General features: G+C 45.7%; 2 protein-coding genes across 2 annotated transcripts in view; one reads left to right on the top strand and one right to left on the bottom strand.

Moving 5' to 3' along the window:
- KDELR3 (KDEL endoplasmic reticulum protein retention receptor 3) overlaps positions 1–7,890 on the top strand; it is an 8,930-nt gene extending 1,040 nt beyond the window's left edge. Inside the window, exons 3-6 of the mRNA XM_036459209.2 lie at positions 3,952–4,052; positions 4,540–4,698; positions 5,290–5,542; positions 6,326–7,890. Of these exons, the coding sequence (XP_036315102.1) occupies positions 3,952–4,052; positions 4,540–4,698; positions 5,290–5,542; positions 6,326–6,366 (554 nt within the window). The 3' untranslated portion in view covers positions 6,367–7,890. The remainder of the gene's footprint in view (positions 1–3,951; positions 4,053–4,539; positions 4,699–5,289; positions 5,543–6,325) is intronic.
- On the bottom strand, positions 7,056–27,849 carry DDX17 (DEAD-box helicase 17). The gene is made up of 13 exons (XM_036459204.2): positions 27,469–27,849; positions 24,189–24,339; positions 22,442–22,541; positions 20,093–20,226; positions 19,723–19,788; positions 18,164–18,305; positions 17,414–17,574; positions 17,154–17,326; positions 16,706–16,816; positions 16,145–16,206; positions 15,205–15,264; positions 11,076–11,312; positions 7,056–10,066 (listed from the first exon to the last, which is right to left on the bottom strand). The coding sequence occupies exons 1-13, from the start codon at positions 27,516–27,518 to the stop codon at positions 9,561–9,563; spliced, it is 1,953 nt and encodes a 650-aa protein (XP_036315097.1). The 5' UTR covers positions 27,519–27,849; the 3' UTR covers positions 7,056–9,560.

Here is a 27,849-nt window from a genome sequence, read left to right as displayed (position 1 = left end):
CGCAGGGGGAGGGGGCGCAGGGGGAGGGCAGCTCTGTGCTGGGGGCCACGAGGATGCAGAAGTCCAGGGGCCACAGGGGCAGGCATAGCCCTGGCAGGGCGAGCAGCCGGTTTGGGGGTGTCTGGGAGGTGAGTCTGGGAGGAGGGTGGCTCCTGTGTGGCAGGGTCTTGCCTGTCCTGGTACCGGGGAGCGGGGGAGGCCTGGGAGCAGGAGGGTGCTCAGGAGGGCACCTGGGAGCTGTGCAGAGGGTCCGGCGTGGGCCCCGGCCTGGGAGGTGGGTGGGGTGAGGTGGGTGCTGATGGGAGGGTCACTGCGGAGGGAGTCCTTCTGGGCTGGGAGGCCTTTCCGGTTTGGGGTTTGTGGGCTCCCGCTCGGGGGCAGGGGCCAGGAATGCTGAGGGGCGTCGGGGTCAGGTGTCCGTGATGGAAGAACCTGGCTGGGACTGGTCCCTGCACTTCCGCGGAGGCTCGGGACGGGGTGTGCCGCCATGACCAGGAGGGGGCGCTGTTCTCCAGCCCGGTCTGCCAGGCTCTGGGCCAGGTCCCTGGCATGCAGCAGGGGCAGGCGGGCTGGACCCTGGGCTGGGGAGGAGACTTTCTAGCCGTGGGAGACACCGACCAGCACCAGTAGCGACTGAGTAAATGCGGCTTGTTAGGGGCCTCAGCCCTGGGGGAGAGCCAGGGCAGCCTGTGTGTGGGCAGAGAGGGCTGGCACAGCCGGTGGCAGGGTGTGAGGATGAGTGCCTCAGTGCCAGCCCTGGCAGCCCGAGGAGCAGGGCTCAGTGTCTGACCTAGAGACTGGATTTCCCATCTGTTGATTGGGGGGAGGGCCGCGCCTGCTCGGCGGCCCCCTATGTGCTTAGTGCCCTCAGGGCTCTGGCCAGGCACTGGTCCTGGTCCCCCCGCCGCTGGCTTTGGTGAAATGCCCCATTGCTCTCCAAAGAGTGACCCATGGCACTCAGACCCCCAGGCCCAGTCACTGCGGAGATGTGGTGCGGCCAGGGCCCAGCAGCTGAGGATGGGGCTGCGGAGGCCGTGGGAGGGGGGGCCACGCTCCCGGCAGGCTGCCTCCTGGGCCCCCCTAAGGGGCTGAGGCCTCCCAGGGGGCTCTGAGGTGGCTTAGCAACAGGCACAGCCCAGCGCTGTGAGCATTGCCTCCCGGCGGCTCATTCCCACCAAACCCGGGAGGCGCTCAGGTTCCCACTGAGGCAGTCGTGCCTGAGTGTGTGAAGGTGCCCATTCTACAGGTGAGGACTGGGAGGCGGCTGCCGGGCTCTGCGGGAGGAAAGCTGGCACACGGGCCCAGGGCTCTCTGGAATGCTAGGGGCTTCGGCGGTGTTCATCCTCAGTCATTAAAAACATTCCCCTCGCCCGGCTGGCCTGGCCCAGTGGTTGAGCGTCAACCTACGAACCAGGAGGTCACTGTTCGATTCCCGGTCAGAGCACAGGCCCGGGCTGCAGGCTTAATCCCCAGTGTGGGGCGAGCAGGAGGCAGCCAGTCAATGATTCTCTCTCTCCCTCTCCCTTCCTCTCTGAAATCAATAAAAATGTATTTAAAAATATATTCCTCTCAGCCTGCCGGTGCTGCTCGATGGTTAGAGTGTCAGCCTGCTCACTGAAGGGTCACAGGTGTGATTCCTGGTCAAGGGCACCTACCTGGCTGGATTGCAGGTTTGATCCCCGGGATCAAAAGCAACCAATAGATGCCTCTCTCTCTTTCTCTCTCTCTCCCCCCCCCCTCTCTCTCCTTCCCTCCCTTCCACTCTCTCTAAAAAAAAATCAAAGAAAAAAATATCCTCAGCTGAGGATTAACACATATATATATATATACACTGAGTGGCCAGATTATTATGATCTCTGAGCACATAATCATCTGGCCACTCAGTATATATTAGAGGCCCAGTGTCTGAATTCGTGCATGGGTGGGGTCCAGCCAGCCTGGCCAGGGGGAGGAGACATGGGCGGTTGGCCGGCCTGCCTGCTGGTCAAACTCCTGGTCGAGGGGACAATTTGTATATTAGCCTTTTATTATATAGGATATACACTGAGTGGCCAGATCATTATGCGTTCAGAGATCATTATCATCTGGCCACTCAGTGTATCTATCCCTCTCTCCTAAATGTCCGCACCAGAAGAGTAGTCAGTTCAGGCGCAGGAAGGAACCAGAGCCTTAGTCAGGTAACATCGCTTCTCGGTGCTGACTCCCAGTTGTCCCATTACATTTAGGATAAAATCCACCAGTGTCCCCATGCTGGAGGGCGGGAGAGAGGAGGGAGCGGTCAGATGTGGGACAGGCAAGCCCTCCTGAGCCATGACGAGGATTTGGCTCTTTATGTGAAGGGCACCGGGGAGACACTGAAGGGATTTAAGCAGACTTTTATTTTGTAGATAGCCCGCTGTGCAGGGGGCTGGCTAAATCCCTAGGGGAAGAGCAGTTGGGGTCACCGAGGCGGGTGGCCTGGCTGAGTGAGGGGCATGGGGCGGGAGCCCTGGAGCTCAGAAGCAGGGCCGGGGACAAAGGGGAGAGAGACTCAGGGATGGCTCTTAGCTTTCTGGCCTGAGCATGGAGGCGGTGTGGTGGCAGTTATGAAGGGGAGACAGGAAAAGGAGGGGGCTCTTGGGGTGAGCTTGGTCAGGCAGGAACACAGAGGCCAGAACTCGGAGGAGAGTCCGAAGTCCGAGTGTCCCTGCCGGGGGGCGGGGATGGGAAAGGGACGGAGCGGAGAGGCTTGGGTGGCGGGGATAAGGCTGGAGGACAGGAGCAGCCAGAGCCGGTGAGATGCCCGTGGGGCGGACAGAGGTCCAGGGTGGACGTGGCTCAGTGGACAGCCTGGCCCTCTGGATGCGGAAGGTGGGCCCACAGACGGGTGTGGTGCAGTGGGCTCCAGACTGGTGTGGGCTGGAGAGCACTAGGGAAGAGGGGGCAGGGCCTCTGCTCCCCTCGTTCTGGAACCATCTCCAGGACGTATCACAAGTGGCCCAAAGGAGTCCAGGAAGCTCGCCAGCTCCGGCTCCTGGACCGGCTCCTGGAACAGAGGGGGGTGTCGGTGCTGAGATGCAAATAGAGCCGGAGTCTGTCAGTGGGGGCCGCGCCGATGTGCACGCTCCGTTCCGGTCAGGCAAACCCGAAGGGCGGGGGGCGGGTGTGTGGGGACGCTTGGCCTGGTCTTTGCAGCAGTCTGGGAATCTAAGATTCTTCCTAAAATAAAAGCTGAAAGGCCAAGAGGCCGAAGCAAATGAGGAAGTGGCATAGAGAGGGGACCCCCCCAGAGTGTCCTCGCGATGCATCCTGCGGGAATGTGCGCGCCCCGCGTGAGCCGAGGCCGACTCAGAAGGACTCGGACCGAGGCTCGGGACACACACACACACACACACACACTCAGCTGACGGCTGCTTTGAGTTTACAGCTTTACGTTCGTTCTGATCTCTGTTTCACAAAGAGTCAGAATAGTCCTGACGCTTACGAGGGGAGAGAAGCAGGCTTTTTCACATTTCTCCGTTTGGAAAAACAAATAGAACGTTCCCTGGCCCCGTGCCTTCCTCCACCTGCTCCGGTCTCTCTGGCGAGTCAACCGCGTCACGTTGTTCTTCAAAAGACAGCGCTTGGGGATTGTCCGGAGGGTTTGGGGTGGAGCACAGAGAATCCTCCGGACCCCTCACCCCCCAATACCCCTCCCATCGCCGGACAGAACCAAGGCCGCACGCGGGCCCTGGGGGCTCGGTGCTGTCTCTGGGGACTGGGAGGCGGACTGCAGCTAGTGAACGGGAACAGAGGCCCCAGGGACCCGTGAGAAGGGCGTGTCCCGCTCTCGGAGAGAACGGTGCCCGCACCAGCGTCTTTGTTAAAGGAGACGGGGCCCCCGAGGGCCTCTGCAGCTCAGGCTCGGGCTTCTCGGGTGCACCTGGGCCGGAAGCCCGTGTCCTCACGGTCTCCATCCCCCTCTGACCACAGGCATCTCTGGGAAGAGCCAGATCCTCTTCGCTCTGGTCTTCACCACCAGGTACCTGGACCTGTTCACCAACTTTATCTCCATCTACAACACAGTCATGAAGGTGAGGGCGTGGGGGGCCGTGGGGGCCGACGGGGGCCCCCGCACCATGAGACTACCCTTGGGCAGACTCGGTTAGAGAGGACTTTTCTGATCGGGCAATGATCAGCCGAATCAAGGGGGTTAGTCCTCGGGGAAGAATGCTCACGTCACTGATGCGCTCCCACAAAGCTCTGGTCTACAAGCGCCTGTGATGCTGCCGAAGAATCCCCCCGCCAAGACCAGGCCTGGCCCTTTGGCCTGGGCACCTGGGAGTCCTCACCGAAGACCATCAGTCCCAATTAGAAGCATGGAGTTGCTTAACCAGGGTCGCTAGCTTCAGGTTCTGGGCTACTGGACCTAAGAGAAATTGCAGGTACATTTCACCTCCTGCCCCTTAAGGCAGAGCACTAGCCATGAGCTTGGTGGGTCCAGCTCAGGGTGGTTTGAAGCCTAGCAAAGTGGCTGGGAAATGACGTCACCGATGCCCGTGTGTCTCCCTCCCTTCGCAGCTGGTTTTCCTCCTCTGCGCCTATGTCACCGTGTACATGATCTACGGGAAATTTCGGAAAACGTTTGACAGTGAGAATGACACGTTCCGCCTGGAGTTTCTTCTGGTCCCAGTCATTGGGCTCTCTTTCCTGGAGAACTACAGCTTTACTCCCCTGGAGGTAAGAAGGGGCCTCGGACAGTCCTCAACGGCAAGCACCGCCCTAACCTCCTGCCCTCGGGACTCCGTCTGGGCTTGTCATCAGCGGGAGGTTTAGAAATGAGCAGCAGGCTGTCCCTGCGCCATTTGGAAGTGGGCACATTCCTGTGCCTCAGGCACAGAGCCTCCCTCCCGGCACCTCCAAAGCTCTTGAGACTGTCTGTCCAGCAGGTGGTTAGTGGGCACCAGAGCACAGTCCGGGCCAAAGTTTGAACTCTGTGGTCTGAGCTGTAGCCCAACCACCTGGGCGACAAGCAGCTCAGATCCTGACGCTGGTGCTCAGACTATATGATGAGAAACCACGGCCTCAGTGAAGGCGGGTTTATACAATAAAATCTGCAATTGAAAATTGAGCTATAGACATGTTCATGCTGTTGTGAGGGGGGAAGCTTCTTTAGAGGTTGAGTGATAGGAAGGCATTAAAAATCATAAGAACCCGATTTGCTTCGCTGCATCCTCCCCAGTAATCGCATTTGAGTAATTCTTTTAGTGACGGGCCTCTTCTTGGTCTTGACCAACCTCTGGCCACTTCTCCCCTTGGCCCCGGGCTCAGATCCTCTGGACCTTCTCCATCTACCTGGAATCGGTGGCCATCCTGCCCCAGCTCTTCATGATCAGCAAGACTGGAGAGGCCGAGACCATTACCACCCACTACCTGTTCTTCCTGGGCCTGTACCGGGCACTCTACCTGGCGAACTGGATCAGGCGGTACCAGACCGAGAACTTCTATGACCAGATTGCAGTGGTGTCGGGAGTGGTGCAAACCATCTTCTACTGCGACTTCTTCTACTTGTATGTGACCAAAGGTGGGTGCTGGGCCAGAGCCGTGTTGCTGGCATCTGGGGGATGTGGAAGTGTGAGCAGAGGCAAGTCTCTGCCCCTCATGGTGCTTATTCTAATGGGAAGACACCCCCAAGTATTTTCAGGAAATGGTGCCATGAAAAAAAAAACAGTACAAATAAGGTATGCTATTGGTATGTACAGTGCTAACCCTGTGTAGGGAAGGCCACTATAAGGTAAGTTTAGAAAATAACTTATATACATAAGCCCCAAGGCAAGAGTCTGCGTATTATGATGGACAGATAAGGCTTGGGGTGGGGCAGGGGGTGTCAAGATCTATAAACCTGGAGAGGTCAGAGGTCGTGTCAGTCACATGGGCCCTCTAGGCCAGGGCAGGGGGTTTGCAGGGCATTCTGGTTACAAAGGACTGCTGTTTGAGTCATTTAAACCAGCAGCCGCCAACCTTTCTGGACTACCGGTTGGTGACCACTGATTTAAGCAGTTTAGGGCAATTGCAATGGTTGGGAAGTCACCAATGGAGAGATTGGACAGTTCTCTTGGGAGAATGAAGGACTGCTGCTGACTGGTGTGAGGTATGGACTAAAGGAAACCAGGTGTTACATTTATGGCCTAAGGAAGGGGTGGTGGGAAGATCAGAAAGTTCCCTCTTGGCTTTTCTATCTGAACACCTGTGAACTGGGTATTAGAGATACTAAGATTATGCAGTTATAAAGGAGTTCTCTCATCAGGTTTTTTTTTTTCCCTAAAAAAAAAAAAATTAATATTCCACCTCTCTTATTTCCTTCTAGTCCTTAAAGGAAAGAAGTTAAGTCTTCCAATGCCAATTTGAGGGGCCTCAAACAAGGATATGAAGCCAACTACTTGAGATGTCCTACTGAGCAACTGAATACATGACTCAGACCAAATGTTAAAATTAAAGCCAGCAAATTGCTCAGTGTGCCTGGATTTCAGTAACACACTGATATTCTGTCTAGACGACCTCATCAATACCTCCTTTACAGAGGTATTGAAAAACCTGGGCCACGTACATAAAAATGGTGCCATACAATGTCAACAGGAATATCAAACCTTAGTTGGCCAACTCACGAATGGGTCAAATAAACTAGTGTCTAAGGCCCATGAGACATGCTAGGGAAGGCAATCCGTCTGGAAAGATGTCCGAGTACAAAGCAAACAAACCAAATTTACAAGCTCTAGCAACTCAAATCTTCCCGTGGCTCACAGTAGTTCCACACTCAGTACTTTAACCCAAGTTGCATTCCTAGGTCAGTACTGTCAGCAGCATGACCCATTTCACTGAGCAAACACAGCCAGGCCTTTACCTACTAGGTCTTGTTTTTGCTTTGTGACTGGAATTTGCATTAACACCAATCAATCCCACCTGCCTTTCACATTTTTAGGTGCTAATAACTAAGGCAACTTCCAACACCCCCAACCCCAGTCTTGAAGTAATAAAAAAATGTAAGAGGACTACCATTGGACTATAGTCAGAGTTTTTAAGTAATAAAAAGCTCACACTTTATTGTCAACAGTGTTTATTTATACCTACAAAAGAAAACAAGATGGTATCAAAAGGACAATTTACAAACTAAGAATAGTAACATAGCTCTTAGCATCCTGTGCCTGGACATCTCACATCTACAATCTTTCAAGTCTTAACGCAACAGGAATGTGTTCAGAGACCAGCAAGGACATGAATAGAGAGCACTGATCCCAAGCAAAAGCCACCAACCTTTGAGATGACAGAACTCCACACATGAACTGCTGAGGAGGAATTGGGGAGAAGCAGCCCCGTAGCTTACTGTTGAAATCCTTTCCCGAAGCGAGTTTTAACCATGACCGCAATACCTAGCATCAGATGAAGTCCCGATGCCTGTGCTCTGAAGCTGAGTTATGAGTGACAGGCATGGAGGCAGGCTACTCTAGATCACAGGAGCAACTCTGCGAGGCTCCAGCTGTGCTCCGGCCACACAGCTTTTGGGATCTGGAACATGCTAACTTGACTATATGATTACAATATCCCTGTTGGAAAAAAGGGCAGCAAGCAGCAGACAAATTATTGCTTGCTTGCCCAGAGACCTTTCATAAAAAGGGATGCTTCTCAGACCTGCAAGTGAGTGTGACAGCCCCTCTGGTGGCACCTGTTTTGAAAAGAAAAATCAGAATTCTCATGTAGCAATGTCTATGATGGACTGGTCAGTGCTTACACAAACAGAAACGTTTTCTTTGGGGGGGGGGGGGGCCAAGAACACTTTGGTTTAAAAGCACAGAGCAGTTTAGCCTTGTTTTTCCTGTGCCTACTACCTTCTCTCGGCCTCAACTTCTATAAGGGGGAAAAAAAGAAGTTAAGAAAGGAGTGGGGGGAGAGGTGTAGGAGTGGGCAAAGGTGGCAACGTTCTCACATGCATATATTTCAACTTATGCTCACAACCTACCTGTATGTTGATTTTCAACCATACTTTCAGAACCCCTCAGAAATGAGCCCCTCTCTCTCCCTTAATTAAAAAACAAAAACAAAAAAACAAAAACCCGAGTATCAAGATATTTGGATCTTACAAATGAGCACGCGCTCAGGCCTCAGCCAAAAATGCAGCGGACCCTTCCCCCTTTAACTACATTGTGAATAAGCAATACTGATGACAACATTAAATATGAAGTCTTACCCTAGATGAGCCAGGTTTCTGACTCTGTCTGATCTCCCTGTGCTGTTATGGGGAACACAAGCACAGAAAATCCATTCCAGGCCTATTACAGGTAGTCTCAGCAAAACAGTCACCGTTACTGTGAAGGGGACAAGCTCACCTACCTTCAGACGGAGGGAAAGGACAAGGACTTGGGTTACAGTCCTCTGTAACTTCTCTTAAGCGCTACCTACCTGTGAAAAGCTGAGTGCGAAAGGGTGCCAAGGAAGTGTGCACCCAAAGCTGTTACGAGCACTGCAGACAACAGGGTATGAAGAGAGTAGGAGTTCTCTCTTACTAAACCCTGAAGATTCTTTATTCAAGATCACTTGGCCAAAGGGCTGCGTAGCTGGCAAAGTGTTGCTTTTATTCTAGCTCTATAGTTAAAAAAAAAATCCCATTGAGTGTATTGTTTATAATTAAAGGTGGTTTTTACAGTGCAGGTGAATGCACTTAACTGTTAATAAAGTAAGTTTCCAGTGAGCATTTATGTTCACTCTGCTAATAGCAGCTGTCTGGTTGAAAATGCATTTCACAGATGGTCCCTGTTTTATATGGGGAAGAAAAATAGGCAGCTTCCCAGATGCTGAGATGCTACTTTTAACTATTGCAATAAACACTTGGGTTTTTTAATTTAAAAGATACACTTAAAATACTCAGACTTGGCAATTCAATTTCTAACCTGACACTAAAATGATTATTTTTTATTCACTGGGAAGGGGGAGGCCAGAATGTAAGGGAGACAAAACCAATTAGGAATTTTTCAAAACTGTGAATGCACTTAAAAAGCAATCAGCCAAAAGGACAGTGGCAAAGCACTGTCTTAGAAACGCATCAGGCCCAACGAAGCCTGTTCCAGCTCGGAAAACATGAAAAACCATATGGAAAATACACAGGGCACTCTCTCTCGGTTTTCTAACTCAGTAATAAGAACAATTTAAAGCACAGGTGCCATCTTCTTCTGCGGAATTCAACCCTTTAGCCTCCCCACCCACCAACTCAAGACAACAAAAAGGACTCCCACAAAAGGGCCTAATACCTTGCCTTTTCTTTTAAGATGAAAAATAGCTCAAATATCCTCAACATGCAAGAAGTTGGGGAGGGGGGAAATCTCTTCCAGTCGGCTATATATATGTTTTTTACAAAAACTATTAGACTGGATCAATTTGGCGGGCAGAAGAAACCTGGCAGTGAATTCTAACTAATCTGCATAAGAGACAAACCACAATGGTTGGGGGTGGGGGAATAAAAAAGAGAAGGGGAACAGAAAAAAAAAAAGAGGAAAGACAGCGTTCCTTTAAATGTAGTTAAGTCTGCACGAGTCATTACCACTTGAGTGGTTTCATTTACGTGAAGGAGGGGGGGGAGGAGGAGGAGGAGGGTACTGGTAGGCAGTCTGCCCCATGTAACCTATCATACTGGTAGCTCCAGGAGGCTGTGCGAACTGCTGTGACATCAGTGGCTGCGGCTGCTGCCCAGACCGGCCTAGCCCACTAAACTGCTGGCCAGAGCTCTGCGAACTTCTCCCAGCCGAGGCGGCGCCGCTAGCCCCGTAGGTGCCAGCGCCGTATTCCTGGGCTGTATAGCCACTGGTGCCATAAGCAGCTGCACCGTAGGTGCCTTGAGCATAGGTGTATTGGCCTGCTTGTGCTCCAAAGGCAGAATTTGGGCTTCCATAGCCACTGCCGTTAGCATAACCAGCTCTATCGGCTTCACTACGATCCCGATAGCTTGCAGAGTCTCTCCGGCCACCATCCTTCACTCCCCGAAGCCTCCGGTCACACTCGTCCTGATACATCAGGTTGGGATTATTGGCTGAAGAAGCGGTCCGGTACCGAGAACGACCTCCTGATGAAGGATACAATTAATTTTTAATGCCAGACTTACGATGGAAACATAACCACACGAAAATGTTCTAAGTACAAAAGTATTCAACATTCTTGATATTTAACTAGCCCAGCCTCCAATTCAGTGCTTAAAAAACATACCCATAATTTGAATCTTTAATGGAACATATTCAATTGGTAAACATAAAGAATATTCAACTACCTATCCATTTAGAAACTGTATTTACTTGAGGATTACTGAGAAGCTAAATCTTATAAACTTAGGAACAATGGCAAAGACAGAGCTAAGCTCGTACAACCATAAAAGAAGGGATCCCATACTAACGCACAGAGGTTCTCAAGCATTGCTTTGTGGTCCTAACTGCATCTGAAGCACCTCACAAGCTTTAAGAAGGATGCTCAGTTTCCTAGCTCAATTCTAAAGCCCCAAAACCTGTATACATAAACCTCTCAAGTAATCCCCATGTAGAGCTTAAATATGCATGCAGTAAGTTTGGAGGAAGATGCCAAAATGATATAGTCAGGTGTAGATTCTGGTATATTTTGCATCTAATTTTTAGATTCAATAACTTTGAACAATTCAACATTGTTCCTAAATTTATAAGCTTTAGCTTCTCAGTATTCCTCAAGTAAATACAGTTTCTAAATGGATAGTTGAATATTCTTTGTTTACCATCTGAATATGTTCCATTAAAGATTCAATAACTTTGCCTGCTCTACTCCTATACAATAGTATAAAATTAGGTATTAAAGTAGCCATAATTCAGCTTAATTCTGAACATACACCAGGTACTTAAAAAATACAAAGGTCAATTTTATATTATCTACAGAAATAAAAGACTGCAAAGTAGGACCCTCACACTGTCTTATTCAGAAGAGATCGTAAAAACTAAGCACTGTCCTTTGTTACTGAGCACCATTATGTAATTAAAGCCTTCACAGAATTAAAAACAAAGCACAACAAATACAAAAAGATACCTTGGCAGTCCCTGGAAAACTCCAGGACTTACCCCCTCCTCCGCCGCCGCCTCTGTGGTCCACCAGTTGCATCAGCTTGGGGTTGATGGCCTGATTGGCTTCTTCCAGCACTTTGATCAACTCCCTGGCTTGCTTGAGGTTTCCTGGGGTGAAGAAGGTGTAGGCAGTGCCCTTGTTGGTGCTGCGGGCCGTTCGGCCAATGCGGTGCACGTAATCCTCTGAGCTGTTTGGATAGTCATAGTTGATCACAAACTTGACATCTTCCACATCTTCAAGGCCAACGATGAGTCAGTGTAGGTTGACGTGGCAGGGAAAGAGAAGGTAAAGGAAATGCCAACAACAGGTGGAAAGCACAATGCAGATGACAGCAAGAGGAGAGAAGATTAAGTTAGTAACCACTCTGAACAGGAACAAAAAAAAGACTCATCCCAACAGAGTAAAAGAGGTTTAATGATTCTTGGGACATGCACAGGAAGTGGCATCTTTATCAGCTGTGAAATCCTAAGGGAATCCCATTCAACCAGCCAAACTCCTGCCACTTCTGTCTGTATTTTGACCAATATACTGACAGAAGTCACACCAAATTCCAGCTCTATCTTTTTCAAAACTGCAATGAAGTGGTACCACCACCAAGTTAAAAGGCCAAATCACTTCTACTCTGTTGGGAGAAGCCTATCAAAATCTACAAGAGATATAACAAACTTACCTTTAAACCAGTCACAGAGCACAATGAAAAAACAAAACAAACAAAAAAACAAACAAAAAGAACTCCATATACTTTATTACTACATTTTAAGGAGACTTAATGAAAATATTTTAAAATCTTTTGCTCTTACATTTTAAAAAACCAACCAGAGCCTACGTATACATCTAGTTTCCTTTGCAGAAATATCCAAATTAGCTTTCCCCCTTCAATTACAAGAGCACATTACACTAAAATTTCACTATACTACCAAGCCCAGCTCTGCCAAATGAAGATATTTTTGCTCAACTCAAGGTTATTTTAACTCAATACTTGCTTCAATTGATCAAAGATTGTCTATGTAACCTGGGACATTAAATAGCCAGAGTGTGGGAAAAACCATGAAACCTTGAGACACGAGTTTAATGTTCTGTCCACTGCTGGGAATTGAGTTGAATAACCTCCTAATGCTTCAAGTATGTAAATGTTAGTGTAATGCTTTCAGCTAAATGTACCTTCTTTTTAACCTACTTAAACAAAAACAAACTTAAGAATATAACAAAGAATCCTAATGTTTTGTGGAAAAAAAATCTGCATTTTACAAAGAATATTCAGAAAATATCCTAGATAAAACACAGATTTTTGTGCTATAAGTAGTTAAAAAACATTCTCTGTTTGTTACCAGACCGATGCACACTCCCTCCTCCTTTGGGAAACCGCTGCAGCCGATCCCGTCTCTTTGCCTTTTATTTTTGGCGGCCTCCTTTCGAAAACTCCGCCTTCTGACACGGGACCACTGGAGCGCGGGGAGCATGCATCAAGGGTCCGTGGCAGTGAGAAGTCCCCACACACGCTCGCTCTGTGAACTGGCTTAGATGCTTCTCTGTAGCCCCATTTGGTTGCCAAGCGCCGGAGAACCTGGGTTCGGGTAAAAATTTCAGGTCCTCCAACGCCTCCCCCAAGGATAATTGGGGTGATTGTAGAAAAAAGTAATTAATAAAAAAATGTAAGTCACATCCAAAGGGTCAGACTGCATCTATTGCCCAGACTGGATTAATTTCAGGGGGAGAAGGGGTAAAGATTAAAAAAAAAAAAAATCAGCTATTGTTAAAGGGCCTGTGAAGAAAGGGGCATTGTGTCTGTTTCTTATTACAATAAAGGCTCCTCGGTCTTTACTGACCCCTAAGTCCTGAATCACACCAGAAAGACGAGAAGGCAGTCATCACAGGGGGCAGCGTGAGTCTCCGGCTAGGGTCGTTGAGCAATAAAGGAAAAATAAAAATTTATGGGGCCAGGGTGGGTGTGAGGTGGGGACGGGACTTAGCGCCATGATCAATCTTCAGAGACAGGACAATGCTCCTTAGTCAGTCCCATCGTGTCTGACCATGGCAGCAGGGCCAGCAGAGCTCTGCACGGGTGTCCAGACGTGCGCTTTCCTGGCAGAAAGCACTGGGACCGAAGTCACGGTTCAGATACTAACACTTGGGGCATTTCTGGAGGGGGCAATAGGGGCAGACATGGTGCCAGTTCTTCATACTAGAAAGGTGTCCTGTCCGTGCACAGAGCGGGCTGAGGACACGGAAGAGCAAGCGCAGGATTTGATTTTCTCCGGTCAAGCCTGCCCTGCTGTTATTTGTGCATGGCCACAATATTATCTTGCTGCCTTTAGAGAAGATGCTGTAGCGGGGGGAGAAATTGAAAAGTTAACGTTTGGCCAACTGCCTAGGGGAACAGCTTTTGTTTGACAAGCCCTGTCACATGGCCTGAGCCGCCAATCACTGATTGGGCGGGACAGACTAGCCAATAGGCTCATCTAGAGCTGCTTCGGGCCAATGTAGATTTGCCTCAGCCATGTGCTGAGAGATCTGCAGCTGATATCAAAGCTTCTGTTAAAAAACAAGACAAAATAAATTCAATACTTTTAGCTTAACAGCATGTAGTTTAAACAAAAAAATGGAAAAATCAAAAATATCTCAGTGGAAAGGGAGTAATAAATAGTGATTTCCTGATTATAACATTATGGGAATCAAAGAACTTACCTGAAGGGAACATTTAAGAGGCCATCGCTTGACAGAAGTGAAAAAAGGCCTGGTGACTCAGCTGAAAATTGCACCCCTGTCTATGAGGTAGAAGCCTTCACTTTCCAGGATCTTGTAGGACCTTGGTCAGCATTCTGCCATTTTGGTGGGTTTTCCCTCCTTTGATTTTTACAAGGCAGCAAACAAAGGGGCCCAAAACAAGCATTGATGCTGAGTAACAAGAAACAGACTCGGGTGTCTTCCCTCTCCCCGCACTTGGATGAGTGGGGGTGGGATGAGAGTCTAAGGTATTCTAATGGTAGCCAATTGATTTGGTTTGGAAATGCAGGGGACGGGGAACAAATATTTTTAAATGTCTAGGCAAGATGCACAAAGAAGCTACCAGCACATAGCAAGCCTGTTTAAAAACCACCATCACGGAAAGCTTTTCTGTAACTGCTTTCAGGCCGCAGCCTTTTCTCCCGAAAGGCCCACGTCCTAACCAGACCCAGACATGACCTGAGGGCAGAGACAGTGTTCAGTCATGGCTGCAGGTCACCACCTCTGAAGGAGGGAATGCTGAGTGCAATGTACAGTCTTCATTACTTTTGTATTCCAGTTATCTGAATAGCTGCTCTCTTTGTTAAATATTATGAGGAAATATGGTACTTCTCCCCTTACTGGGCAAGAATTTAGGTACCAATCAATAATTTAAAAGACATCTTTGTGACAGAAATAATACCTTTTTTAATGTAAAAGTTTTGAGTTATCCCTGTTTAAGCTCAGAATAGGCTAAAATACAAAATATCTCAAATCATCACAAGCCACAAACTCCAGGGGAAAAAGCCTCAAATTAAGTTTTTAAATTGGAAGACAGCACTTAGATTATATGAGTATGGGTTGGAGGGGATGAATGAAATAGTTCCCATAATAATTTTACTTCAGTAAATAAAGTTGGCAATGGAGATTTAATTGCAGAATATCATGTTTATAGACTCATTAAATCCCAAGAATATATTGTATTAGCATTCATGGAATTGGACCTCTTTCTATATACCGCACAGACTGGTATGAGGAAGAGGAATGGAAAACTAATCTCTAACAGCTAGGTGCAATCAGGCTCGTTCCACCTGACAACAGAAGCTGAGCATTTAACTGAACATCTCCGCTGTCTCCGCTCCGTCTGACGGGCCCAACAGTCATGCCTCGCTAGGCCTGGCTGCAGACCAAAGCCGCTTGTTAGGAGCAGGAAGAGACTTTGGAAATCAAAACCAAAAACAAAATGCCAAGGTTAAAAAAAACTGGGGGAGGGGTAAAATAAATCAATAAAAAAGCATACTTAGTTTTCCTCTCCTTTAAATATTTATCTAAATACACACATATACAACTCTAATTTGAAATGACAAATCTTTAAACCCAAAGATACATGTACCATTGACAGAGACACCTATCTATACAAACCTAGCCCACGGGAGGCCACGTCTGTGGCAATGAGGATGGGAGCCTTCCCAGAACGGAACTCTGCAAAACAAAAACGATTCTGTGAAAACCGAGCTGTGAAAACTGTGAAAACTGGCTGCAGACCAAAGCCGCTTGTTAGGAGCAGGAAGAGACTTTGGAAATCAAAACGAAGAGTATGTGTGCCTCTAAGAAAACGACCGAGTAAACATTCCTCCCTTCACCACACCACAGTTAAATGTCAAATAATGGTGTCAGACCATGCCTCGGTCTTCTAGATTTAAGGGAAATAGTAATTCTTTTGAAAATCTTAATTATATTGCCTTTTAGCAAAAACAGTAATAGACAAAATTACCTCTAAGGGCTGGAGAGACACACACACACACACACACACACACACACACCATGATTAGAAACCTGGAGCTTTCAGGCCCACCCCCTCACACTTGGAGAAGGGACAAGGAGCTGGAAATTGAGTTAATGATCAATAATGACTACACAATAAACCCTCTATAAAAATCTCAAAAATACAAGGTTTGGAAAGCTTCTGGGCTGGCGAGCATATCTCTAGAGACAAGAACGTATTACATAAAGGAAGGATGGCATAGGCTGTACAAAAGTGCCAAGAGCCAGCATTGCTGCCCTTAAAGGACAGCAAAGACATGCCAAAAGTGCCCCAACATTCCACTAACCAGAGCAATTCGAGGCGCACTCCAGCCTGCAGGCCAAATGGCAGTGCCTTTTTGCAAAGACTTGTCGGACCACAGCAGAGCTGTTTCTTTCCGAATCTGTCTGCCCATTTTGGTGCTACAAGAGCAGAACTAACAGGTGTGACACAAACCACCACACAGCCTGCAAAGCCTGAAATCTTCACTGTCTGGTCCTCACAGAAGTGTGTCAATCCCTGAAACAGAGTGTGAACAATGCTTAGTTTTGAACTCACCATTAAGTACCCAATCTCTTTCTGGCTGACTCTTGTCTCCATGGATACACATAGCCGGCCAACTGTCAGAAGAAAAGTGATCAATATTTTAGACATCTTTTTAAAAAAAGAAAAACTAAGCCGAAACCGGTTTGGCTCAGTGGTAGAGCGTTGGTCTGCGGACTGAAAGGTCCCAGGTTCGATTCCGGTCAAGGGCATGTACATTGGTTGCGGGCACATGCCGGTAGGGGGTGTGCAAGAGGCAGCTGGTCGATGTTTCTCTCTCATCGATGTTTCTAGCTCTCTATCCCTCTCTCCTCCTCTCTGTAAAAAAATCAATAAAATATATTAAAAAAAAAAAAAAGAAAAAAGAAAAACTAAGCGTTAAAAAAAAAAAGTGCAACCATATGGAATTATGAAGATTTATTATAGACCACATAAATAGAAGACTATGTCCATTTAAAGAGCACAGACATCATTAGGCATTATTAAACTATTATACAACATTCACAATGCCAACTGAGAAATCCCCACTGAACTATAAAACCAGAAACTAACCCATTACTTCGGTGCTGCACTCACCCATCTCTGCGCATCCTTCGAGTGAGGTCATCACAGCGTCTCTTTGTCTCTACAAATATAATTGTCTTATTTTCCTTTTCTGCCATTATTTCCTCCATGAGTTGGATCAACCTGAAAACAAAACCAGCGACAGTGCAGCCATTCAGAGACCTCCCAACACATCATGCCAAAGCTATGTCTGCAACTTCCACCCCTCACAGCACTTTCTCTCCACACTGCTTTCTCTACCGCTGGTAATTATCAAGCTGGGATTTAAACCCAAGGATCCAGAATCATTTGTCTTTAACCGCGAAGTTCTGACAAATGACAAGAAGACTGGATTGCTGGAAAGTTAGCAATATTTTAAGTGTTTTCAGACCTCAAAAAAAAGTTTCTCCAATGCTTTAATTTTGGAGGATTATTAAGGAAAGGCTTATCAGAATGATGGGAACAGTGAAAGCACTCCTACTTGTGGTCTTTTTCACTTTCCATGCAGACATCCACAATCTGGAGGATGTTGTGGTTGGCACTCAGCTCCAGATTGCCCACGTTGATCTGGGTGTAGTCACGGAGGAAGTCCTCCGCGAGCTGCCTCACCTCCTTCGGCCAGGTTGCACTCCACATCAACGTCTGCCTGTCAGGCTGGAAAGGAAGGAAAGGCTTTCTTTTAGGCTAAGGAACCGCGACAGGCAAACAGTATAAATAGAGCATATTAGCAGCTTTACACACCCTGATTTGGTCAACAATTTTACGGATCTGGGGTTCAAAACCCATATCAAGCATTCTGTCAGCCTCATCCAGTACAAGGTAAGTACATCGGCGAAGATTTGTCTTTCCTGATTCCAGGAAATCTATCAGGCGCCCAGGAGTAGCTATACAGATCTCAACACCTGTAAAAGAAAACCGAAGATCTAGCAACTAAGAATCTTTTTTTGAAGGCTCACCCAAGGGTATGTTTGCAAGTGTTTTAAAATTGATTTTTAAAGAGAGGGGGTAGGGAAGAGAGAGAAACATCAATGTGAGAAACAGTGATCGATTGCCTCCAATTCGAGTCCCAACGGGGATCGAACCTGCAACCTTTTTGAGTACACAACAACGCTCTAACCAGTTGAGTCACCCTGGCCAGGGCAATTAATAATCTTTACACACTGCCCAAGCATTGGCAAACTAATAAGCACCATCTCTGATGGTGTACTCCGTGCTGCAGAGAACTAGCTAGCTACATTTTAACTCACTACCTGGAAAAGCACGTTGTAAGAATTTAGGCATAATCATCAGACCTCCACAAAGTATACTAGTAAGTCTCTAGCCATGTTGAACTTCCCCAAAGGAGTACTTTAACCATACCTAAAAACTTCAACCTGCTAAAATACTGAATTTTTTTCCACAAGAACCCTCTTTTAGTCTTAAATGTCGTTAACAGAAATTGACGAGATGAGATGAATTAATAATTCTCATATGCTAATTCTGAGACATTACCTCGTTCCAGGTCCCGGATCTGGGGGCCTTTGGGAGCACCGCCGTAGATGCAGGTGCTCTTCAGCTTGGAGCATTTGCCATAGTCATCGGCCACCTGCTGCACCTGCTGGGCGAGCTCTCTCGTGGGAGCCAGAACTAGACACTGAAACAAACAAGACACTTGAAACACATGTCCCAAGTTTTAAAAAAAAGTACAAAAGGCTCTCTCATACTTTTCCTTCTGTCTAATTTGGCACTTCAAATTATGTAATGGGACGGGAGGCTGTGAATGTAAAGATATAAGAGACAGTGGATTGAAATGTGCCAAAAAATTTATAGTGCTAAGATTTAGCATTTGGAATAATAGTTTACTTTTGACATATGGTTCATTACTGTTTATATATGCTATTAAGTGGATTTACAGATTGTACTACCTAGTTCTAACTAAAGAACTGCCACAAAATGAACTAACGGTTTTAAAAGGATACCATTAAGTATTACTGAAAAACAGACGAGCCTGGCTGGCACATTCGGAGACAGGAGCGCGAGCCTGCGCACCGAAGGGCCAAGGATTAGGGTCTGATCCCCAGACCAATCAGGGCACCTATGGAAGCAACCAATCGATGTCTCTCTCCACATCAATGTGTCTCTACCATCCCACCCCCTGCCACGTCTAACTCTAAAACAGAAGTGGAAAAAATATCCTCGGGTTAGGGTTGTAAGAAAACAGAGCTGACCCTTTTCTGACTTCTAGTTTAAGCTCTCAGCCAGGCACTTTAGGCAAAAACAATGACTTATTCACAATCTGACAAGTAGTTGGCCAAAATGATACAAAAGAAGACACTCTGAAACAGTTAACATATACAGTTAATGAATCCTGCTCTTGACTGATCCATCAGACACTAGCTGATGATGATAAAGCTGACTCAGCCACATGAAATACATTACATAATACATAATGCAAAGTAACGTTATTTCTTTTTGTGGATTTTAAGACATACTACAACAATGTACGTATTAATATAGCAAGCACAAGCTCAATGAAAAATGAAAAATAAAAAAAAACCCATATACAAATGTATTCAAAATGTTTAAAGACCCTACTTGAACTTATAGGAAATAGCAGGAGTGAAAAGAACCAAGAGAAAACTATGCTGCTCTATAAATATTAACAAAAATGTTATTTAGCAACAAAGAATATACATCCCAAACCTGACTTAAATCCAGAGCAGGGACCTCATTTCACTGCTCTTTAGTGTCCCCCAGAGAATCAGTGATCAATTACGAACTGCACTTGAACTAATGCTTATATATGAAGGTAGTGTGCACAGTGATTAGGAGTAATATTGATTCAAATTCAAGCTCAGCTGTTTATAGCTAGCGGAATGACCTTGTATAGGTCATTGAATTACAGTCTAAAATTTATCAGTAAGATGAGGATAATAATAATATCACTTTCAGATGTGAAGGGTAGAGATGAGAATAAAATTTGAAAAAGTATGTAAAGCACAGTGCCTCAACACAGTAATCATTAGTTATTTTTAACTGTAAGAATTATAAGCAAACTGAAACACACTTACGATTGGACCATCTCCCCTTTCCAAGTATGGCTGATGGTTAATATGCACAATTGCAGGCAGCAAATACTGAGGGGGGAAAAAGAATGACAGTCTTGTAAGAAAACTGAGCCATTATCTTAGAAGTTCTAAATTATCACAGTAATTGATTATGGCCAACTAGGAAAATGAAAACAGTACATCTGTGACAAATATGTGCAACGCAAATTTAAACACAAAATGCTTTCATCTATTTCACATAGCTAATAAAGCTGAAGTATTACCTACACAATGTAAATTAAAATTTTATAAAGAATTGAGAAGTATATACGGATATTTAGAATAACAAAGTCAGTCACCACAATGTTAGAAGTCTTCCCACGCCGGTACGTACCGCTAATGTCTTCCCAGAGCCAGTCTGAGCAATGCCCACCATATCCCGGCCACTGAGAGCCAACGGAAACCCCTGGCACTGAATCGGAGTTGGTTCTGTGAAATGCTGATCCATCAATACATCCATTACATATTCTGTAAGAGAATAAATATTAATGCTTTTAGTAAAACCAAATGCTTTTCGTAAAACACAGCCAAAAGAAAAGAACTCTTTCTTTTAAAATACATTTTTATTGATTTCAGAGAGGAAGGGAGAGGGGAAGAGACAGAAACATCAATGAAAGGAAATCGTTGATTGGCTGCCTCCTGCACACTCTGTACTGGGGGATTGAGCCCGCAACCCGGGCATGTGCCTTGACTGGAATCGCACCCAGGACCCTTAAGTCCGAAGGCCGATGCTCTATCCACTGAGCAAACCAGCTAGGGTTTTTGGCAAAATTTACCCAGCTTTACTCTCTCCATGAGAGGTGTTTTTTCTTTAGTTACTACATCCCTGGTTTGCCAGCTACTACCTTTCAGAGAGCTGATACCAGAGCCATTTATCTTTCCTTCAAAAACTTGAAAACCACTGCCCTCAAGTTCTTAAGAAGGCACTGGCACATGGTCATCAGTTATTGTTTGTCAAATTCAAATTATATCCAGCTAGAAAGCAATTCCATTCTGCTATTTTTTTTAAAAACAGGTAAAGGCAAAACCCATAGGGCAGCGATTTTCAAACGGTGTTCCGCAATAATTTAAAAAATATATATTTTATTGGTATTTTTACAGAAGGGAGAGATAGAAACATCAATGAGAGAGAAACATCGATCAGCTGCCTCCTGCACACCCCCTACTGGGGATGTACCCACAACCAATGTACCTGCCCTTGAATCGAACCTGGGACCTTTCAGTCCGCAGGCTGACGCTCTATTCACTGAGCCAAACCGGTTTCGGCTCTGCAAGAATTTTTAAAACACACAATACCTGACTATCTAGTTAGGGAGACTGACCTCTTTTTCCTTAAGACTGTCAAATAAAATGACAGCCAACACAATAGCCATCCTGTGTGAATGAGTCAAAATTACACCTTTTTTGTCAACTTGGCAGAAAATGCATGTATTTTTGGTGTGCTACAGAATTCTAATAATTAGTTTATGTGTGCCATGAGAAGAAAGAGGTTAAAAAAATCACTGCCCTGCCGAAACCGGTTTGGCTCAGTGGATAGGGCGTTGGCTTGGGGACCGAAAGGTCCCAGGCTCGATTCCGATCAAGGGCATGTACATTGGTTGTGGGCACATCCCCGGTAGGGGGTGTGCAAGAGGCAGCTGGTCGATGTTTCTCTCTCATCGACGTTTCTAGCTCTCTATCCCCCTCTCTTCCTCTCTGTAAAAAAATCAATAAAATATTTAAAAAATTATATATATATTAAAAAAAAAAAGAAATCACTGCCCTAGGGGAAGAGAAAACTCTAAAAAAAGTTATATAAATAAATCATAAAAGAGATGAGCATTAAAAAAAAACACCTCCTATGTAACAATATAGGAATTGGTTCTGTTGCTTCTGGCCTTGAGGTTTATTTTGTTTTGTTTTTTTTTAATATATTTTTTTATTGATTTCAGAGAGGAAGGGAGGGAGAGAGAAACATCAATGATGCCGAAACCGGTTTGGCTCAGTGGTAGAGCGTCGGTCTGCGGACTGAGAGGTCCCGGGTTCGATTCCAGTCAAAGGCATGTACTGTACCTTGGTTGTGGGCACATCCCAGGTATGGGGTGTGCAGGAGGCAGCTGGTCAATGTTTCCCTCTCATCGACGTTTCTAGCTCTCTCTCTCTCTCCCTTCCTCTCTGTAAAAAAATCAATAAAATATATTAAAAAAAAAAAAAAAAAGAAACATCAATGATGAGAGAGAACTACTGATCGGCTGCCCCCTGCATGCCCCCTACTGGGGGTCAAGCCCACAACCTGGGCATGTGCCCCTGGCCGGAATCAAACCTGTGACCTTTCAGTCTGTAGGCCGACGCTCTATCCACTGAGCCAAACCGGCTAGGGCTGGCCTTGAGGTTTTCAAAAGTAAAAAAAATTACATAATTATTTTAAAAACATTTTTAATTGATTTCAGAGAAGGGAGAGGGAGATAGAAACATCAATGAGAGAGAATCATTCATCGACTGCCTTCTGCACGCCCTACTCTATTTCATAAGTCGACGTTCAACCACTGAGCCATGCTACCAGGCCATAATTACCTTGGTGAAAAGTATCCCACTTGTGTTTTCAACAAAGTCATGAGTTTGGCTCAAAACCTTTACACAATCTATTACCCACATTAACCATTCAACCCAAATTAACAATGAAGATCCTGGTGAGAATACTTACGTGGGAAGTTCGCATGATGGAAAGCAAAAACAGGTTTAGGACAAACATCTCCCCCTCTTACTGTAATCTCCTTCTTACGGCGTAGTTCTTCAACCTCATACTATGGAAGAACATGAAGGAGACAAATTAAAAAGTTATTTTAAACGCGCAAAAACCTTATATAGCAATTTAGTTGAACAATTATCATCCAATTTGAAGTTAAAGTGGAAAACGAGTGAGGAGACACCCAACTTCGTGAGTCAATAAAGCAGATGGTAAGAGTTCTATTTTCCACACAAGAAAACAGATACTCATGCCGAAACCGGTTTGGCTCAGTGGATAGAGGGTCGGTCTGGAGACTGAAAGGTCCCGAGTTCGATTCCGGTCAAGGGCATGTGCATTGGTTGCGGGTACATCCCCAGTGGGGTGTGTGCAGGAGGCAGCTGGTCGATGTTCCTCTCTCATAGATGTTTCTAGCTCTCTATCCCTTTCCCTTCCTCTCTGTAAAAAATCATTAAAAAAAAAAAAAAAAAAGCAGTAGTACATTTACACAATGGAGTACTACTCAGCTGGAAAAGAAGAAAACAACAAAAAAACAACCAGATATCAGAAATATTAAATAGCCAGCCCAAAACCAGAACTAGGAAGAGGGACAAAATGTAATCCTATCTTATTCTATATAATAAAAGCTTAATATGCTAAGGGTCCGACAGTTCAACCAGTCGCTATGATGTGCACTGACCACCAGGGGGCAGACACTCCAACTGGTAGGTTAGCTTGCTGCTGGGGTCTGGCCTATTGGGACTGGGCAAGACAGGCCAGACACACTCCAGAGCCCTCCCAGGCCTCAAATGTGCACCCTTGGCCTGGCCTGCGCCCTCTCACAATCTGAGAGGGTTTCTGGCCGAGGGACTCTACCAGTGCAGGAATCCATGCACCAGGCCTCCAGTAATGAGATTAAAAACCAGTACACAATGCCAATATTTTAAATTTATTTAACTTACTTTATAGATGAAAAACATGACCTCATATACAGATAAAACCATATGACAAATTGGTTGAAAGCATAACCAACAAAATGAGAACCAAGCAATCAAAAGTATATATTTAAACTAGTTTGTCTTATGAGTACCCTGTTTCCCCAAAAATAAGACAGTGTCTTATATTAATTTTTGCTCCCCAAAGATGTGCTAGGTCTTATTTTCAGGGGATGTCTTATTTTTCCATGAAGAAAAATATGGTACACATTTATTGTTAAAGGAAAATAAAGAAAATTTATTACCTGTATATGGTACGGTAGTTGTGAACACAAACCAGACAAACTGTGAATCCTACAGTATCAAGAATTTACTCATTTATTCAATGACAATCATGTCATCTTCTGGAACATCATCATAACAATCCAATTCCTGAATTTCCTGGTGAATTTGTGACTCCATTTCTTTTCAGAATCAGTGGGCCAAATCTCTCATGTTTACCAATAGCATTCTGAGACAGAGCCTAGGGGGGCCTTATTTTCAGGGGGATGCCTTATATTTCACTCAGAAGGAAACCTGTAAGTAGGTCTTATTTTCAGGGGAACATGGTACTAACAGTTTTATTAAGAATCTAAGGAAGTACCACTACACTAGAATAAAACATATAACAGCAATAACAATGTATGTGTAAATTCTGGCTACTATGTTTACTTGGTTCATTACTGTGTATAAAAAAGGCATATAAATAAATAAATAAGTAAATACACCCCCCCCCCCAAAAAAAAACTCACTGGAGTCAGTCTTGCCACTTCTGGATGTTCCACATAAAAGTTCTTCTCAAACTTGGGGAGCTCACTCAAATCCCACTTCTTTTTACGTAAACGCTCCCCAGGATTACCAAATTTCTTCAGGGGAAGGCCACCACCACCTCTTGCTCCAAATCTGGAAACATCAAAAAAATTAGCTGTTAGTATTTTAAAAGAAATAAATATACCCTAGGCACCATTAAACATGCAAAATATATGGTATAGTTATAATAGATGAGAAATTAAAGATTATTAATACTCATGAGGATTTCAAACATTCTAAAATCCAAAAAAAGTCTGAATTTTAATTCTGCCAATTACAAGATGATTTTGAGCAAATTATTTAACTTCTCTGTCCCTTGGTTTCTTATGCAAAGTAGAAATACCACTTATTTCAGAAGTTGCTATAAAGATTAAATGAGTTGGTAAAGTGCTTAAAACAGTATCTGGTATAGTAAGCACTCAGTACAATTTAGCATTCAATCAATACTTACTGGGTATCCCCTATATACCAGGTACTGTTTTAAGAGGTCAAGATACTAAAGTGAAAAAACAGAAGTCTCTACTCTTTTGTAATTAATATTCAGACAAGTAGGTAAGGGAAGACATTAGCTTAAGCTTAAATTAAGGGTAAGACTGTGACAGGTTGTACTATTTCAAAGGGCCTTAATTTCCTGGATTTCAAGCAATTCTTGAAACTCTGGCTTAAGACCTAGCTAGACATTTCTCTGAATGCAAATATATATAAAGATTGTTGGCAGGAAATTTTCTTGGGGCCAGTAAATACCTACATTCAGTAGGCAGAACTGAGTCAATTTCATTTCCACTATTGCTCAGCTGGCCAGAGGAACCAGGAACCAACACAGGAAAAGCATAATGCAAGCAGAGACACACTCAGAGGTAAAACATCTCTGGCATTTTCAATATGCCCTCAGGTCCAAAAACCACCTGGATCAGCCCACACACACATTTGCAAATGAAACAACCAAAACAATTTTAGTAACAGAAAAGCCAAGTCTCTAAACAGTCTTGCAAAGACCAACTTTGAGAGATTGTCAGTACAGTTCACATAATTCATGTGGTTCCTAGAAGGTGCCATTTCAACGCTGCTGCTGCTCCTGCATTCCAACGCAACCGAGACCTTAAATTAAGGAATCAGAACAACTTTTCAACAATAAGGTTCCTGGTTCCTGTTAAGGTTTATAAAAAAAAAAAAAAAAAAGAACCCCTTATTTTATCAAATAAAAATGTGTTTTTCCTTTCTCCTTAAAGCCTTGGCTAATTATCCAAGACATATCATTCTATACTAAGGATATAATTTGAAACATGGGGTTCTTAATAAATATGCTGTTTCTGCCTTTATAATTAATGCCGATTTCAATATATATTCAAGAGAGCCATTACCTTTGCAGAATTTCATAGCAAATCCATGCCATCCTTTAAAGATGCATGTGTCCTAATTACCCTGGCGCGCTATGCTGCTCCTTAATGCTTTATTGAGTATTCATTTAACTTGGCTCTACATATCAACATGCAAAATCATGCTAAAGTGAACAATGCACACTTTGGACTGTGCAAGTACACTGACCTCACTCATTCCCCTTTGAAAATAATAATCCATTTCAGCTCTGTAATACAGTTAAGGACAAAATAATAGCAATTCAAAACAAAAAAACTCATAGTGGGCAACCCACTTGGGCCTTCTCCCTGCTAGAGGGAGTCTGTCTCTCAGTAAACTTTGCTTTTGCTTAAAATTTTTTTTCATAGTAAGTGTAGTGAGGGCACATATTTTGAGTGTCACTTTGCTTGAAACGAAGAATTTTTAAAGCGTTTAAAAATGCTTCTGATACTAAAGAGCCAATATGGTATAAACTAAATATGGACCAGTAATTCACTTTTCAAATTTTATTACTAAAGCATATATATGATGCAGTGAAATATTAAGTAATCAGGCAATAGATCCTTAGTAGCCTGTGCCTATTTCAAATTTACAACCTCCATCATAACTACCTCGAATTTTAAACATGCCCTTCCTTTTTAGTCTTGCCATATTTGTAGGTATCCTTGAATTCTACTGTATGAATACCACAATTTATCTAGACATTTATTTCCAATATTGTCATGAGCGATGCTGGAGCAGATGTACAAGGATTCCTCTAGGCCTTAGAGCTCAGGGGATAAAGCCTGAGAGGGATTACTGGACCATTTATTTAACTTCAGTAGGTAAATTCACTTCTAACTTAGCAGTACTATGAAACACTTAGCAAACGGCTCTCTTCTAGTCCTCCAAACTGCGAAGGTATTTTCCTTCCTAACAAGGCATAGATCAAAGCAATCTTTTTTTTATTTTGTAAATTATGTGTCCACTGAAGTGCTTGTGACTGGTAGACCTGATACTGGTATATGTGAACCACAAAAGACAAGCTGGGAGAAAACAATGAGCCGAACACCTACTGCAGAAAGGCCATCACAAGCAGTCACCTCAATTCCAGAGGACAATGCAGAGTAAAGGCAACTTTTATGGCAAATAAGAACCAGCACAAACCAGCATGGATCTCTCTCTCTTACGCAACTTTCTCTTTTAAGTCGATGGTAAGATTTGAATTTCAGCATCTGGGGGGACTTCAGTTTTAAGCCTGCTAACTTCCAACCGTGTCACGGTGGCGTTCCATCACAAACTTTCTAGCGAGGCCGAGTCCAATTATAGACAATAAAGACCGAAACACGGAAGGGGGAAGAAAAAAGAAAAAAAAAAACTACCAAGAATCTACACACACAAAAAACCCCTCCCTTCGCAAACACGCCGCTTAGATGGCAATTCCATTGCTTCACATTCCAACGCGCGTCCTCCCGGTTATTTAAATGCGACTAACGGCGGTGTTCACGCCAGAGCCGGCCTCTGGCTTCGGACCAGGTTTCCAGTCCCGTTAAGTTACCTCTGGCGACAAACGACACGAGAAGCCATTGCGCGTTAGGATCTCACTCTGTTCTCAGCGCCGAGGCCCGGGGGTCCATGGCTTCCCGGACGGGACGGCCCGGAGGCGGGGAAGCCAGGAAGCCAGGCCCGGGCCGCCCTCCGCCCCCGAGGCCGCCCAGGGAGCTGGGGCGCCGCCAGGTCACCCGTGGGCCCGGGCGCTGGGGCGCCGTTAGGCCCCGGTGCCCGGCCCCCCGGGGGCGGGAGCGCCGCTCACAGGCCCGGGGGTCCCCGCCGGCGGCCTCCCCGCACCCCAGCTCCCCAGGCCTTCACGCTCCTCCTCGCCCTTACCCTCCGCGGTCCCGGTCCCGGTCCCGGTCCCCAAAGCCGCCGCCGCGCATGGTCCCAAACGGGTAGAGGTCTGGGAGCGGGGCACGGATGGCCGCGCTCGCGAGGGCCTGCGGCTCCGGCCTGGTGACGACCGATGGCGGCGGCGCCTCCGCTGTTGGGGCGGCGGCAGGCGCGGCGCTCTCTCGCTCCGACGCGCTATCTCCCGTCGCAGACGCCACCGTCGCCGCCTCTCTCGTCGGAGACGGTAGCAAAACACAGAGAATCGGGGTAAATAAAGTCGGTGGGTAGGTTTGGCTACGCTCAAACCCGGCAGGGCCGCGGCTGAGGCGTCTCCTTCCTTCCCGGCGACTGCACAAAATGGCGGCCGGCGGCCGAGGCTGC

Source organism: Pipistrellus kuhlii, unplaced genomic scaffold (assembly GCF_014108245.1).
Source record: "Pipistrellus kuhlii isolate mPipKuh1 unplaced genomic scaffold, mPipKuh1.p scaffold_m20_p_3, whole genome shotgun sequence".
NCBI classification, from domain to species: Eukaryota; Metazoa; Chordata; class Mammalia; order Chiroptera; family Vespertilionidae; genus Pipistrellus; species Pipistrellus kuhlii.
This window is presented reverse-complemented; position numbering and strand designations above follow the sequence as displayed.

Excerpts from the sequence above, each read along its gene's own strand:
- DDX17 (XM_036459204.2), bottom strand. The coding sequence starts at position 27,518 with ATGCGCGGCGGCGGCTTTGGGGACCGGGACCGGGACCGGGACCGCGGA. Across the intron at positions 11,313-15,204 it reads CGTGGCCTCCCGTGGGCTAG|ATGTGGAAGATGTCAAGTTT; the intron begins GTTTGTATAGAT and ends TTGGCCTTGAAG. Across the intron at positions 10,067-11,075 it reads AGGCGGCGGCGGAGGAGGGG|GAGGTCGTTCTCGGTACCGG; the intron begins GTAAGTCCTGGA and ends ATCCTTCATCAG.